This window comes from Pristiophorus japonicus, chromosome 2 (genome assembly GCF_044704955.1).
Source record: "Pristiophorus japonicus isolate sPriJap1 chromosome 2, sPriJap1.hap1, whole genome shotgun sequence".
NCBI classification, from domain to species: Eukaryota; Metazoa; Chordata; class Chondrichthyes; family Pristiophoridae; genus Pristiophorus; species Pristiophorus japonicus.
Genome location: NC_091978.1, coordinates 25,698,700 through 25,714,326, shown reverse-complemented (window position 1 = coordinate 25,714,326; position 15,627 = coordinate 25,698,700). Strand labels below are relative to the sequence as shown.

The following is a 15,627-nucleotide window of genomic DNA, read 5'->3' as shown; positions in this document are numbered from 1 at the left end:
CTCAAAAACTCAACCAGATGCTTTGTCTGTCTCTGTGTGGGTGTTGTGCTGTTGGTGCATGTATTTGACCCTCTCCCTTCCTCTCTTTTTTTTTTTCCCCCCTTCTACCTGCCCTTCCTTATCTCTGTAACCTCCTCCAGCCCTACAGCATTCACATCTCTGCGCTTCCCCCAATTCTGGCCCCTTGCACATCACCAGATTTTCATCACTCCACCATTGGTGGCCGTGCCTTCAGCTGCACAGCCCCTAAGTTCTGGAATTCCCTCCCTGAACCTCTCTGTCTCTCTCCTATTTAAGTAGCTCATCAAAACCTTTGACCAAGCTTTTTCTCACCACTCCTACTGTCTCTTTGAGGCTTAGTGTTAACATTTCCCTAATTACCCTATTGTGAAGCGCTTTGCGATGTTTTCCTACTTTAAATACACTATATAAATGTAAGTGTTGAATGCTGTTTGAGCTATTCCAGCATTCATGCATCACGTGGGGGAACCTAAGAAATGGGAGCAGGAGTCGGCCATTTGGTCCCTCGAGCCGGCTCCACTTTTCAATAAGATCATGGCTGATCTTCTACCTCAACTCCACTTTCCTGCACTATCCCCATATCCCTTGATTCCGTTAATATCCAAAAATCAATCGATCTCTGTCTTGAATATACCCAATGACTGAGCCGCCACATCCCTCTGGGGTAGAGAATTCCAAAGGTTCACCACCCTCTGAAGAAATTTCCCCTCATCTCAATCCTAAATGGCCGACCCCTTATTCTGAGACTGTGACCCCTGGTTCTAGACTCCCCATCCAGAGGAAACATCCTCCCTGTCAAGCCCTGTAAGAATTTTGTATGTTTTAATGAGCTCACCTAAATGTCAGAGAATATAGGCCTAGTCTACTCGATCTGTCCTCGTAGGACAATCCCCCCCCCCCCCCCCCCCCATGCGAGGAATCAGTCTGCTGGACCTTTGTTACACTCCCTCTATGGTAAGTATATCCTTTCTTTGGTCAGGAGACCAAAACTGTACACAATACTTCAGTGTGGTCTCACCAGGGCCCGATATAATTGCAGTAAGACGTCTTTAGTCTTGTACTCGAATCCTCTTCCTTCAAAACAGAACCTGGTGTACCTGGGTCCACGGCCAAGTAGGCTCCAAACAGGGATATGGGAGAGAACGCAAAGAATTTCGTCCTTTAGTTTCCCTCCCTTTTTATTTTCCATCTGCTGACCAGATCCGAGGATGGATTGGGACTTGCTGCCTGGACCTTCCGGTCTGTGCTGGGAGGTGTATGTGGGAAGGGGATGTGGGGAGTCTCGGCAGCTTTCACATCACAGCGTTGTCGTCGGGAGCTCGCTGGGCGATGAGCTGCAGGAGGAGGCTGCTGGTCAGGGCAAAGAAAATACTGCAGCGTGTCGTTTGTAAAACGCACAGCCGTGATGTCATACGAACATAAGAAATAGGAGCAGGCCATACTGTCTACTTGAGCCTGTTCCATCAATCAATAACATCATGGCTGACCTAATCGTGGCCTCAACTCCACTTCCCTGCCTGTTCCCCATGACCCTCGTCAGCAAACCAATTTTGACGATGCCTTTATATCCCGCCGCCCCACCCCTTCATAAATTTACCGTTCGATGCGCGCACTACATTTGCAAGGGGTGGCTTTGCACTCTTAGGGCATGGAGGTCAAAGATTTTGGGTGCAGTGTTCTAGCCCTGGCTCCTATCGAGATTTCCTGCAAGTGTGGTCCTCCCACTAGTATCATAGACCGATACAGCACAGAAGGAGGCCAGTTGGCCCATCTTGGAAAGAGCTATCCACTAGGATTGGGGGATCACCGCTTCAGTCCTCCTTGGCGCTTGGTCGGTAGGGTGATGGTTGACTAATGCTGCGGCCTGTGTTTGTTCCCTGCTCTGCAGCAAAGGAAGGAGTGGAAAGCGCCGTGTCGGACTGACAGCACGAGCGATGCAGCCGTTGACGAAGTAAAAGTGGAGCTGGGAAATTCCTGTGGGATAGCTGACTACGTGTCCAGGTAAAGGCAAGCAAAATCAAACTTCATCGTGCACTAGTGCCACCCGGTGTCGCTTGTGTGTTGTGATCAATTCTTCCCAGAGCGTGAATAGGCCAGGATGTTGCCACCAAATTGCCCCCTTTTGGATACTGGAATACTAATTTGGATCTGCTTCTGGCCATTGCCTTTTCCCCCTCCGAATCAGAGCGTCGTGGCTTCCAGCCCCACTCGCAAGACTTGAGCACATGAAACAAGACTGACACTTCAGTGCAATACTGAGGGAATGCTACATTGTCTGAAGTGCCGTCTTTTGAATCAAATGTTCAACCAAGAACCCCATCTGCTTGTTCATGTGGTGCAAGTGGTGTTAAATTATCTCCCACGTGCACTATTTGAAAAACAGCAAAGAGTTTCAGATCTTAGCCACTGTTTTGTTTTTCAACAAACCTCACTGAACAAATCAATTCACTGGTCGTTCATCTTGCTGCTACTTATGGCGTTTGGTGTGTGCAGAATGGCTGCTGCATTTGCCTCCAAGTCACTGCACTTTGGAGTAATTTTTTATACGTGAAGTTCTTTGGGATGATTGAGAGATGTGATGATCTGCGGTATAAGTAGAAGCCTGTTTCTCCTTTCCTTCTCTTAAAGTTATTTTCGGTGAAAGTATACTGAACTACAAGTGTGTGTGTGTGTGTCATCCATCTTGCATTGGTTCATTTACTGATGCTCGGATTTTTCACTCTTTCCAGTCTTGCCTTTACCCTTTCTTTCCCACCTTCCCCAGTCTACCACCTGTCAGCTAACGAAAGCTGAGCAGCTGACATGTTTCCACATATCTGCCAGTGTCCCTGGGCACTTGGCAGCTGGAGGTAGCGAGCGTGGCCTGGGATAATTTGCCCACTCTCCATTTGACGGCTTGCCTGACTGTAATTCCAAAGTGTTGTCAAGAGTGTGTTGTGCACACCATCCAAATGATGTGCCTGAGGTTCTACTAAGGTATTCTGAGAGCCATAACCCGAGTATTTGCTCCTGTGGGTGTTTGACCATCCAATACCATCTCTCTCCACTCTTTTCCCATACTGCAATGTAAAGATCAGTCAAATTGTTGCAATGTCTAGGAGGTACCTTTACTAATCTCCCACTGCCCCACCCCAATTTAAGGGGCAGTAAATGGGCCTTTCTCAAGTAATGGTCGTGCAACTCTAAGTTGGTAGATAGCGATCAGTTTATCTGGATTATTGTCAGATGTTGCTTCTGTTCCCTGATGTCCAGAATGTTCTTAATAAATGGAGCTTTGCTAATTTATATTCAAATAATGCCATCGGTTAAAGGGTTACAATGAGGGCAGCTTGCATAAACTTGCTTGTATTCCCCTTAGTTTAGAAGGTTGAGGGGTAAACTAATCGAGGTGTTTAACATGTGAAAAAGGATTCAACAGAGAAGCTATTTCCTCTGGTGGGCAAATCCAGAGCAAGGAGACTTATTCTTAAAATCAGAGACGGGCCACTCGGGAGTGAAATCAGGAAGCACTTCACCCAAAGAGTAGTAAAAATTTGCAAATGTCTTCTCCCCCAAAAGGCTGTGGATGCTGGGGCTTAATTGGAGCTCGGGATTGACAGGTTTTATGTTGGGTAAGGGTATCCAGGAATATGGAGCAAAGACGGGTAAATGGGGTTGAGATACAGATCAATGGCAGTACAGGCTCGAGGGGCTGAATGACCTAGTCGTGTTCCTATGTTCCAATGTTTTTTAATTCATGACTTTTTTGCAGACTAAATTGAGGTGTTGTAGTTTTTGACCCTCTGGTGTTTTGGTCTTTGTAACGCGTACTTGTGAAGCATTAGTGTCAATAATGCAGATGCCCCTCTTTCAGATGTCTGACTGACTTTGAGTTGGTTCAGTGTCTTGGACGTGGAGGGTTCGGTGTTGTGTTCGAGGCAAAAAACAAAGTCGACGACTGTAACTACGCCATCAAGAGGATTCGACTTCCGAATCGGTGAGCAACCGTTTGTGAAGTTTAATTGTTTCAAAGGGTTTCTTGCTACGCGTGTCTCGGACAATGTGTCTCTGACAACCTGCTTCGAGAGAATAATTCGGAAGAACGTTTGCACATGTCCGTGCTTTAGAGGCCTGAAGGGGTGCTTGCATTGCCAGTTCCCATCACATGGGTCTCGCACCCAACGTTAGCCCCAGCGTAAGAACATAACATAACGGGAGCTGGAGTAGGCCCTACGGCCCCTAGAGCCTGCTAAGCAAGTACAAGAGTAAGAACGTCTTACTACAATTGCACAGGGCTTTGGTGAGACCATACCGGAGTACTGTGCACAGTGTTGGTCTCCTTCTCTGAGAAAAGACATACTTGTCTTGGAGGCGATGCAACAAAGGTTGATCTCGGGGTGAGAGGGTTGTCCTATGAGGAGAGATTGAGTGGATTGGGCCTCTGGAGTTTAGAAGAATGAGGTGTGATTTCATTAAAACATATGTTTCTGAAGGGGATTGACAGGAGAGATGCTGAGAGGTTGTTTGCCCTGAGAGTCTAGAACTAGGGGGCACAGTCTCAGGATAAGGGGTAAACCATTTTAATACCAAGATGAGGAGGGATTTCTTCACTGAGGTTAATGAATCTTTGGAATTCTCTACACCCTGTGGATTCTGAGTCTTTGAGTATATTCGATAGATTTTTGGACTTTGGGGAATCGAGGAATGTGGAGCTGAGGTTGATGATCAGCCATCATGAATGGCCGTTTGGTCTACTCCTAATTTTTATGTTCTTGTGTTCTCACTGGGAATACTCACCTTGGAGAACTCAAGAGTTGGTCTGGAGTCAGTAAGAGTGACTCTATGTGCTCTGTTGGGTCTGTGACCCAATTGTCTTCAGAAGTGCCTTCATTTTGCCTGCCGACTTGAGATTGTTGGCAAGTACAAGAGTAGCCGAGCGAGCCAACATCAGTCCGCACATAGGGCCGTTTCTGCAGTTCATTCTTACTGCACTCTAATACTTGCCTGCGTTTCGAAGGCCTGAAAGAACCTGGCTACCTAACGGCTTTGTTTGTGTCTGTGTTGGCGAGGCCCACTCAAGATGTTTGCCTGGTGTCCTTTCAGGACTGAATTCATTTTTTTAAATCTGGAAATAAAGTGCTGGTAGCAGTAATAGTGACAATGAAGCTGTCAGAATGTCATTTTTATATTTGGAGAACTAGTTGTTTTTTTTTTTAATGTCCTTTTAGGATGTTCAGACCCACAGCATTGTGGTTGACTCTTAACTGGAAAGCCACTCTGTTGTACAACTCTGCCTTGCCAGTGATTCATTCCTGAGAATTAATTATTTTTATAAACAGGTTTTTCTGAACTGCATTTGAAAAAAAATATATATATTATGAATATATATATATATAATGTGTGTGTGTGTGTGTGTGTGTGTGTGTAATATATATATATGAATCCTGATCTTGCAAATTCTGTCTGGAACTATAAGAAATAGGAGCAGGAGTAGGCCATTTGGCCCCTCGAGCTTGCTCCGCCATTTAATACGATCATGGCTGATCTGATCTTGGCCTCAACTCCACTTCCCTGACTGCTCCCCACAACCCTGGACTCCCTTATTGTTCAAAAATCTGTATGTCCACCTTAAATACATTCAATGACTCAGCCTCCACAGCTCTCTGGGGCAGAAAATTCCACAGATTCATGACCCTCTGAAAGAAGAAATTCCTCCCCATCTCTGTTTTAAATGGGCGATGCCTTATTCTGAAACCATGCCCCCTAGTTCGAGATTCCCCCACGAGGGGAAACATCCTCTCCACATATATCCTGTCAAACCCCCTCATAATCATTGATGTTTCAATTAGCTTTCATCTAAAGTCCAATGTGTATAGGCACAACCTTTCTTCATAGGACAACTACTTCATCTCACAAATCAACCTAGTGAATCTTCTCTGAACTGCCTCCAATGCAAGTATATCCTTCCTTAAGGTGACCAAAACTGTACGCACTACTCCAAGTGTGGTTTCATCAATACCCTATACAGTTGTAGCAGGACTTTGCTACTTTTATACTCCATCCCCCTTGCAATCAAGGCCATCATTCCATTTTCTTTACTAATTATTTGCTGTACCTGCATACTAACTACATGTACAAGAACCCCCAGATCCCTCTGTAATGCATTTTGTAGTCTCCATTTAAATAATTTAGCTTTTTTATTTTTCCTATCAAAGTGGATAACCTTGCATTTTCCCACATTATAGTGCATCTGCCAAATTTTTGTCCACTCATTTAGCCTGTCTATATCCCTTTGCAGATTATTTGTGTCCTTCTCACAACTTGCATTCCCACCTATCTTTGTATCATCAGAAAATTTGGCTACATTACACTCTGTCCTTTCCAAGTCATTTAATATAGATTGTAAATAGTTAAGGCCCCAGCACCGATCCCTGTGGCACCCCACTCATCACTGTTTGCCAAACGGAAAATGACCCATTTATCCCGACTCTCTCTCCTATTCGTTAGCTAATCCTCTCCCATGCTAATATATTATCCCCAAACCCGTGAGCTTTTATCTTGTGCAGTATCTTGTGGCACCTTATCGAATGCCTTCTAGAAATCCAAATACACAACATCTACTGGTTCCCCTTTATCTACCCTGCTCGTTACATTCTCAAAGAACTCCAGCAAATTTGTCAAACACGATTTCCCTTTCATAAAACCATGCTGAATCTGCTTGACTGCAATATGATTTTCTAAATGTCCTGCAACCACTTCCTTAATAATGGACTCCAGCATTTTCCCGATGATAGATGTTAGGCAAACTGGTCGAAAGTTTCCTGCTTTCTGTCTGCCTCCTTCACAATCCTACGACTTAACAGAAATATAGAAACGTAGAAAATAGGTGCAGGAGTAGGCCATTCGGCCCTTTGAGCCTGCACCACCATTCAATAAGATCATGGCTGATCATTCCCTCAGTACCCTTTTCCTGCTTTCTCTCCATATCCCTTGATCCCTTTAGCAGTAAGGGCCATATCTAACTCCCTCTTGAATATATCCAATGAACTGGCATCAACAACTCTGCGGTAGGGAATTCCACAGGTTAACAACTCTGAGTGAAGAAGTTTCTCCTCATCTCAGTCCTAAATGGCCTACCCCTTATCCTAAGACTGTGTCCCCTGGTTCTGGACTTCCCCATCATCGGGAACATTCTTCCCGCATCTAACCTGTCCAGTCCAGTCAGAATCTTATAAGTTTCTATGAGATCCCCTCTCATCCTTCTAAACTCCAGTGTATAAAGGCCCAGTTGATCCAGTCTCTCGTATGTCAGTCCCACCATCCCGGGAATCAATCTGGTGAACCTACGCTGCACTCCCTCAATAGCAAGAACGTCCTTCCTCAGATTAGGAGACCAAAACTGAACACAATATTCCAGGTGAGGCCTCACAAAGGCCCTGTACAACTGCAGTAAGACCTCCCTGCTCCGATACTCAAATCCCCTAGCTATGAAGGCCAACATACCATTTGCCGCCTTCACCGCCTGCTGTACCTGCATGCCAATTTTCAATGACTCATGTACCACGATACCCAGGTCTCGATGTACCTCCCCCTTTCCTAATCTGCCACCATTCAGATAATATTCTGCCATCGTATTTTTGCCCCCAAAGTGGATAACCTCACATTTATCCACATTATACTGCATTTGCCCACTCACCTAACCTGTCCGTCACCCTGCAGCTTTTTAGTGTCCTCCTCACAGCTCACACTGCCACCCAGTTTAGTGTCATCTGCAAACTTGGTGACATTACACTCAATTAATGTATGTTGTAAAGAGCTGGGGTCCCAGCACTGAGCCCTGCAGTATTCCACTAGTCACTGCCTGCTATTCTGAGAAGGACCCGTTTATCCTGACTCTCTGCTTCCTGTCTGCCAACCAGTTCTCTATCCAAGTCATTACATTACCCCCAATACCACGTGCTTTGATTTTGCACACCAATCTCTTGTGGGACCTTGTCAAAAGCCTTTTGAAAGTCCAAATACACCACATACACTGGTTCTCCCTTGTCCACTCTACTAGTTACATCCTCAAAAAATTCCAGAAGATTTGTCAAGCATGATTTCCCTCTTATAAATCCATGCTGACTTGGACCGATCTTGTCACTGCTTTCCAAATGCGCTGCTATTTCATCTTTAATAATTGATTCCAACATTTTCCCCACAACTGATGTCAGGCTAACCGGTCTATAATTACCCGCTTTCTCTCTCCCTCCTTTTTTAAACAGTGGTGTTACATTAGCTACCCTCCAGTCCATAGGAACTGATCCACAGTCGATCGACTGTTGGAAAATGATTACCAATGCATTCACTATTTCTATGGCCACTTTCTTAAGTACTCTGGGATGCAGACTATCAGGCCCTGGGGATTTATCGGCCTTCAATCCCATCAATTTTTCTAACACAATTTCCCGCCTAATAAGGATTTCCTTCAGTTCCTCCTTCTCACTAGACCCTCGGTCCCTTAGTATTTCCGGAAGGTTATTTGTGTCATCCTTCGTGTAGACAGAACCAAAGTATTTGTTTAACTGGTCAGCCATTTCTTTGTTCCCCATTATAAATTCACCCGAATCTGACTGCAAGGGACCTATGTTTTTCTTCACATATCTATAAAAGCTTTTGCAATCAGTTTTTAATGTTCCCAGCAAACTTCCTTTAATACTCTATTTTCCTCCTCCTCATTAAACCTTTTGTTCTCCTCTGCTGTATTATAAAATGCTCCCAGTCCTCAGGTTTGCTGCTTTTTCTGGCCAATTTATATGCCTCTTCCTTGGATTTAACACGATCCTTAATTTCCCTTGTTAGCCATGGTTGAGCCACCTTCCCCGTTTTATTTTTACTCCAGACAGGGATGTACAATTGTTGAAGTTCATCCATGTGATCTTTAAATGTTTGCCATTGCTTATCCACCGTCAACCCTTTAAGTATCACTTGCCGGTGTATTCTAGCCAAGTCACTGTCTCCAAGTTCAGGACCCTAGTCTCTGAATTAACTGTCACTCTCCATCTTAATAAAGAATTCTACCATATTATGGTCACTCTTCCCCAAGGGGCCTCGCACAACAAGATTGTTAATTAGTCCTTTTTCATTACACATCACTCAGTCTAGGATGGCCAGCCCTCTAGTTGGTTCATGGACATATTGGTCTAGAAAACCATTCCTAATACACTCCAGGAAATCCTTCCCCACCGCATTGCTACCAGTTTGGTTAGCCCACCAATGTCGATTGAAGTCATCCATGATAACTGCTGTACCTTTATTGCATGCATGCCTAATTTCTTGTTTGATGCTGTCCCCATCCTCATTGCTACTGTTTGGTCTGTACACAACTCAAGCTAGCATTTTCTGCACTTTGGTATTTCATAGCTCCACCCATACAGATTCCACATCATCCAAGCTAATGTCCTTCCTTACTATTGCATTAATTTCCTCTAACCAGCAACGCCTCCCCACTTCCTTTTCTTTTCTGTCTATCCTTCCTAAATGTTGAATACCCCTGGATGTTGAGTTCCCAGTTTTGGTCACCTTGGAGCCATGTCTCCGTGATGCCAATTACAACATATCCATTAACTGCTATCTGCGCAGTTAACTCGTCCACCTTATTCTGACTACTACTCGCATTGAGGCATAGAGCCTTCAGGCTTGTCTTTTTAACACCCTTTGTCCCTTTAGGATTTTGCTGTAATGTGGCCCTTTTTGCTTTTTGCCTTGGGTTTCTCTGCTCTCCACTTTTACTTTTCTTCTTTCTACCTTTTGCTTCTGCCCCCATTCTACTTCCCTCTGTCTCCCTGCATAGGTTCCCATCCCCCTGCCATATTAGTTTAACCCCTCCCCAACAACACTAGCAAACACTCCCCCTAGGACATTGGTTCCAGTCCTGCCCAGGTACAGACCGTCCGGTTTTGTACTGGTCTCACCTCCCCCAGAACCGGTTCCAATGTCCCAGGACTTTGAATCCCTCCCTTCTGCACCACTGCTCAAGCCACGTATCCATCTGAGCTATCCTGCGATTCCTGCTCTGACTAGCATGTGGCACTGGTAGCAATCCTGAGATTACTACTTTTGAGGTCCTACTTTTTAATCCCAAGTGATAGTCGCTTTGTTTATGCAATAGGGAGGAGGATGGTATTTGGCTGTGGAATTGTCTCCAATCCTTTGTGTTCATAACTCTGCAGCGACCAAGCGCGGGAGAAGGTGATGAGGGAGGTGAAGGCGCTGGCTAAACTGGAGCACCCTGGGATCGTCCGCTATTTCAATGCCTGGTTGGAGGCTCCGCCTGAACGCTGGCAGGAGGAGATGGATAAGCAACTGCTGAAAGATGAAGGGTAAAGCCACGGCTGCATGAAACATTAAGCTGCAATGCTCGCATTGAACGGTCAACAAGCACACCTGAACGCCCTTCAGAATCGACTGCCGTTTCTTGCATGTCATACACTCGGTGATCGATTGGTACAACCCCAATCACAGATTGTAACAAGCAAGCATTTAACCTGCTCTCTCTTTTGCAGTCCCAATTTTCTCCTGCTTTATATTCCTTTTAATATCCTTACTTCCCAAGTAAATATCTCTCCCTTTTAAGCACCTTAATTAATTTTGCCCCTCCAGCATTCTGGGACAGCGTTCCACACCCTCGCGGCCTCATTTTGTAAAGAGTTTTTTCTCCTGAAATTGCTTTTTATTTCCTTAGCTTGAATTCTAAGATTATATCCTCTTGTTTGGATTTCTCTTACTAGAGAAGTGTCATTCCCTATCTGATCACTTGATTCCTTTCATTTTGTATTAAACACCTCGATCAGGCTCTCCTCTTAATCGCCGTCATGTGTCTAAAGAACCCAACCTAAGTTTACCCAGTTTAGTCATCGTTCAGTCCCTTCATCCCAGGTATCGTCTTGGTGAATCGCCACTGGACTTTCTCCAAGGCCAGTATAAAAAAGAAAGACTTGCATTTATATAGCACCTTTCACGACCACCGGACGTCTCAAAGTGCATTACAGCCAATGAAATACATTTTTGAAGTGTAGTCACTGTTGTAATGTTGGAAATGCTGCAGCCAATTTGCGCACAGCAAGCTCCCACAAACAGCAATGTGACAATGATCAGATAATCTGTTTGTGATGTTGATTGAGGGATAAATATTGGCTGTAAATAAAGCGATAAATATATCCTCTTTAAGGAATCCAAAGGAATCGACGTAATCTGTCAAATTATATCTTACTAATGCTTTTTGTAAATGCAGAAGAAATTCTTTGCTTCTATACTTCATTTTGAAGTCCACCATCAAACTTAATTTTGAAGTTTGGCCTTTTTTTTTTAACATCTATAAGCAACTGTTTAATAAATGGTTTACCTGGACTGCTAAATCAATTGGTTTACATGCTCCCCAGTACTTCCCCATTTAAACTGTAATCCGATCAACCTTGTGTCCAAAGTGATCTATCTCACGCTTGTGTTGTGTTCAGCTAAATCCATCAATGTTCTGTCCACTCATCTTAGTCTGTCTCGGGCCTTTTTGCAATTTCTGCGATCCATCAGAATTCACTATCACCTAGCTTTGTATCATCTGCAAACTCTGTTTCCAAGTGAAGGTTAGTTATAGCTATCTAACCTTGCGTATACATGCACATACAATCTATGAAAGTTTTCTTACTCCTGTTGTATTTTTGTCAGTTTTTAAATCTCCATTTTTTTCCATTATAAATTCCTGTTTCCACATTTACAGTGGAAAATGTTGTTTTCGCCTTAAAATTGTGGTGTGATTTAATCTCAAGACATGTTGATCTTGGGTTTCATTCTGTGTTTTGCTTTAACTTTCCCAGCACGGAGTGGCCTGCGAGTTCTCCAGGCGCTCCCTCCGTTAACCGACCGAAGCCTCCAGCCCCGGGAAACTGTTCGGAGAGCTCAACGCCCTCGGTGAAGTTCAGCTCCTACTCGGTCATTGCTGCTGGCCAGCGATCGTCGTCGGAGCCGTGCGTGTGCCTGGACCTCTCCGCGGACGTCGGCCAGCCTGCGGAGTGCGCCCAGGATAGTCTTCTGTCCAAGTGCGAAAGCGAGAGCAACTCTGACCTGGTGCGTTCCTTCGAATTGTTCCCTTCAGCCGCCGGAGGCCTCGCGAGCGAGGAGGGGACCATGTCCTTCGACGTGGTGTTTGAAGACTCTGACTGCGACCGGGCCTCTGCGTGCGATCGGGGCTCGGAGCCATCGTGCCACAGCACCAGCACCACCACCAGCAGCAGCGGCGGGAAACAAACCACCACCACCTCCCGGGGGGAGACGGCGGGTAGGACTGAGGAGCCGCCCCCCGGCAGTACTTTATCGCGCTCTCTGCCGCGACCCACCTCGTTAAATCTGGGCCCCTGCCAAAGCCCCGCAGAGAAAGCGAAACCCAACTCCCCCAAAGTTTACTTGTACATTCAGATGCAGCTCTGCCGGAAAGAGACTCTGAAAGACTGGATGAACGGCCGATGCCAGATCGAGGACCGAGACCGAACGGAATGTCTAAGGATATTCTTGCAGATGGCTGATGCCGTCTGCTTCTTGCACACCAAAGGATTAATGCACCGGGATCTTAAGGTATTACAAAATACGCACGGGCCACTGTGTTGTCACTCGGACATCCGTAAAGGGTGCACTTGTGAACTTTTCACACTGTCTATGCTTTACCTGTGATAAGAACCCAGTGAGAAATTCTATAAGTATTTCAATCTGAAACGAGGAAAGACGGGTTAATATTTCAGGTGTAGGCCCCAGTGACTGGAAGCTAATTGAAACTCCTTAATAGAACTGAACTAAACGAAGGGTGTCTTGGAGCGTTGGAAGCAATAGGATAGAGATTTTAGCCTCCCAAATGATGGGTTTTGCCTAGAGAGCTTTTTAATATAGAAACATAGAAAATAGGAGCAGTAGTAGGCCATTCAGCCTCTCTAGCAACATGATCATGGCTGATCCTCTCTCTCAACATCATATTACCGCTTTTTCCTCATACCCCTTGATGCTTTTTGTGTCTAGAAATCTATCCAGCTCCCTCTTAAATATTTTCAGTGACTTGGCCTCCACAGCCTTCTGTGGTAGAGAATTCCACAGGTTCACCACCCTCTGAGTGAAAACATTTCTCCTCATCTCGATCCTAAATTTCCTACCCCGTATCCTGAGTGTTCTAGACTTCCCAACCAGGTGAAACATCCTCCCCGCATCCAGTCTTCCAACCCAGTCAGAATTTATACGTTTCAATGAGATCCCCTCATTCTTCTGAACTCTAGTGAATACAGGCCTAGTCGATCCAATCTCTCCTCATACGACAGACCAGTCATCCCAGGAATCAGACTGGTGAACCTTCGCTGCACTCCTTCGATGATTAGTATATCTTTTCTTAGGTAAGGGGACCAAAACTGCACAATACTCCAGGTGTGGTCTCACCAAGACCCTGTATAACTGTAGTAAGACATCCTTGCTCCTGTACTCAAATCCTCTTGCAGTGAAGGCCAACATACCTCTTGCCTTCCTAACTGTTTGCTGCACCTGTATGTTTGCTTTCAATGACTAGTACACAAGGATACCCAGGTTTCTCTGTACATCGACACTTCCCAAGCCATCACCATTTAAATAATACTTTTCACTTATGTTTTTCCTACCAAAGTGGATAACTTCACATTTATCCACACTATACTGCATCTGCCATATGTTTGCCCACTTACTCAATCTATCTAACTCGTCTTGCAGCGTCTTTGCATCCTCCTCACAACTCACAATCCCACCTAGTTTTGTGTCATCAGCAAACTTGAAAATATTACATTTGGTTCTCTCATCCAAATCATTTATTTATTTATATATATATATGTATATATATATTGTGAATAGCTGGGGTCCAAGCTCTGATCCCTGTGGTACCCCACTAGTCACTGCCCACCACCCTGAAAAAGACTAGTTTATTCCTGCTCTGTTTCCTGTCAGTTAACTAATTTTCAATCCATGCCAATAATTGCCCCCAATCCTATTTTGCACACTAACCTCTTATTTGGGACTTTATCAAAGGCTTTCTGAAAATCCAAATACAATACATCCACTTGTTCTCCCTTATCTATTCTATCAGCTACATCCTCACTCCAGTAGGATTTGTCAAACATGATTTTCCTTTCATAAATCCATGTTGACTTTGTTTAATCCCGTTTATATTATCAAAGTGTGCCGTTATCACATCCTTTATAATAGACTCCATCATTTTCCCTACTACTGATGTCAGGCTAACTGATCTGTAGTTCCCTGTTTTCTTTCCCTCCCTCCATTTGCCACCCTCCAATCTGCAGGAACTGTTCCATAATCTATAGAAGTTTGGAAGATGACAACCAATGCATCTGCTATTTCCATGACTACCTCTTTTAGTACTCTGGGATGCAGATCATCATGCCCTGGGGATTTATCTGCCTTCAGTCCCATTAGTTTCTCCACTATTTTCTTACTAATAATCATTTCCTTTTAATTCCTCTTGCTCACAAGACCTTTGGTTCCTAGCATTTCTGGGACATTATTTGTGTCCTCTTCCGTGAAGATAAACCTGAAATATTTACTTAATTGTTCTGCCATTTCCTTGTTCCCCATTACAAATTCTCCCTGTACAAATGTCTGTAAAGGACCTACATTTGTCTTCACTAATCGTTTTCTTTTTATGTACTTGTAGAAACTTTTGCAGTCGATTTTTATGTTCCTTGCAAGTTTACTCTCGTACTCTCCTTTTCCCCTCTTAATCAATCTCTTGGTCCTTTTTTACTGAATTGTAAACTGTTCTCAATCCTCAGGCTTGCTACTTTTTCTGGCAACTTTGCATAACTCCTCTTTGGATCTAATACTATCCTTCATTTATTTTGTTAGCCATGGTTGGGCAACTTTTCCTTTTGTGTTTTTAAGCCAGAAAGGAATGCATAACTGTTGCAATTCATGCATTCGTTCCTTAAATATTAGCCATTGCCTATCCACTGTCATGCCTTTTAATGAATCTTCCCATCTATCATAGCCAATTCATTCCTCATATTTTCGTAGTTTCCTTTGATTAGATTTAGGACCCTAGTTTCGGATTAGACTACTTCACTTTCTGTCTTAATAAAGAATTCAATCATGTTATGGTCACTCATCCCTAAAGGACTCTGCACAACAAGACTGTTAATTAACCCCTTCTCATTACACAATACCCAATCTAGGATAGCCTGTTCCCTCGTAGGCTCCTCAACATACTGGTCTAAAAAAACACCCCGTACACACTCCAGAAATTCATCTGCCACAGTATTATTACCAACTTGGTTTGGCCAGTCTATATGTAGATTAAAGTCACCTACGATTACTGGAATACCCTTGCTACATGCATCTCTCATTTCCTGTTTGATGCCGTCCCCACACTACCACTACTGTTTGGAGGCCTATAGACAACTCCCACCAATGTTTTCTGCCCCTTGATGCTCCTTGGCTCCACCCAGACTGATTCTACATCTTGATTTTCTGAGCCAATATCCTTTCTCTCTATTGCTCTGATTTCATCCTTTACTAACAACGCCATACCACCCCCTCTTCCTTTTTGTCTGTCCATCCTAAATATCGAATATCCTT

The 15,627-nt window shown here is 44.3% G+C and overlaps 1 protein-coding gene across 5 annotated transcripts in view; it reads left to right on the top strand.

The window, feature by feature from the left end:
• eif2ak3 (eukaryotic translation initiation factor 2-alpha kinase 3) overlaps positions 1–15,627 on the top strand; it is a 98,725-nt gene that overhangs the window by 67,631 nt on the left and 15,467 nt on the right. For all 5 annotated transcript variants that reach the window (XR_011588508.1, XR_011588506.1, XR_011588507.1 and 2 more), the window contains exons 10-13: positions 1,910–2,022; positions 3,875–3,997; positions 10,212–10,361; positions 11,853–12,606. Coding sequence is in view for 2 of the 5 variants with exons in the window: in XM_070866816.1 (XP_070722917.1) it covers positions 1,910–2,022; positions 3,875–3,997; positions 10,212–10,361; positions 11,853–12,606 (1,140 nt within the window). In the remaining 3 variants the exon portion in view is untranslated. The remainder of the gene's footprint in view (positions 1–1,909; positions 2,023–3,874; positions 3,998–10,211; positions 10,362–11,852; positions 12,607–15,627) is intronic.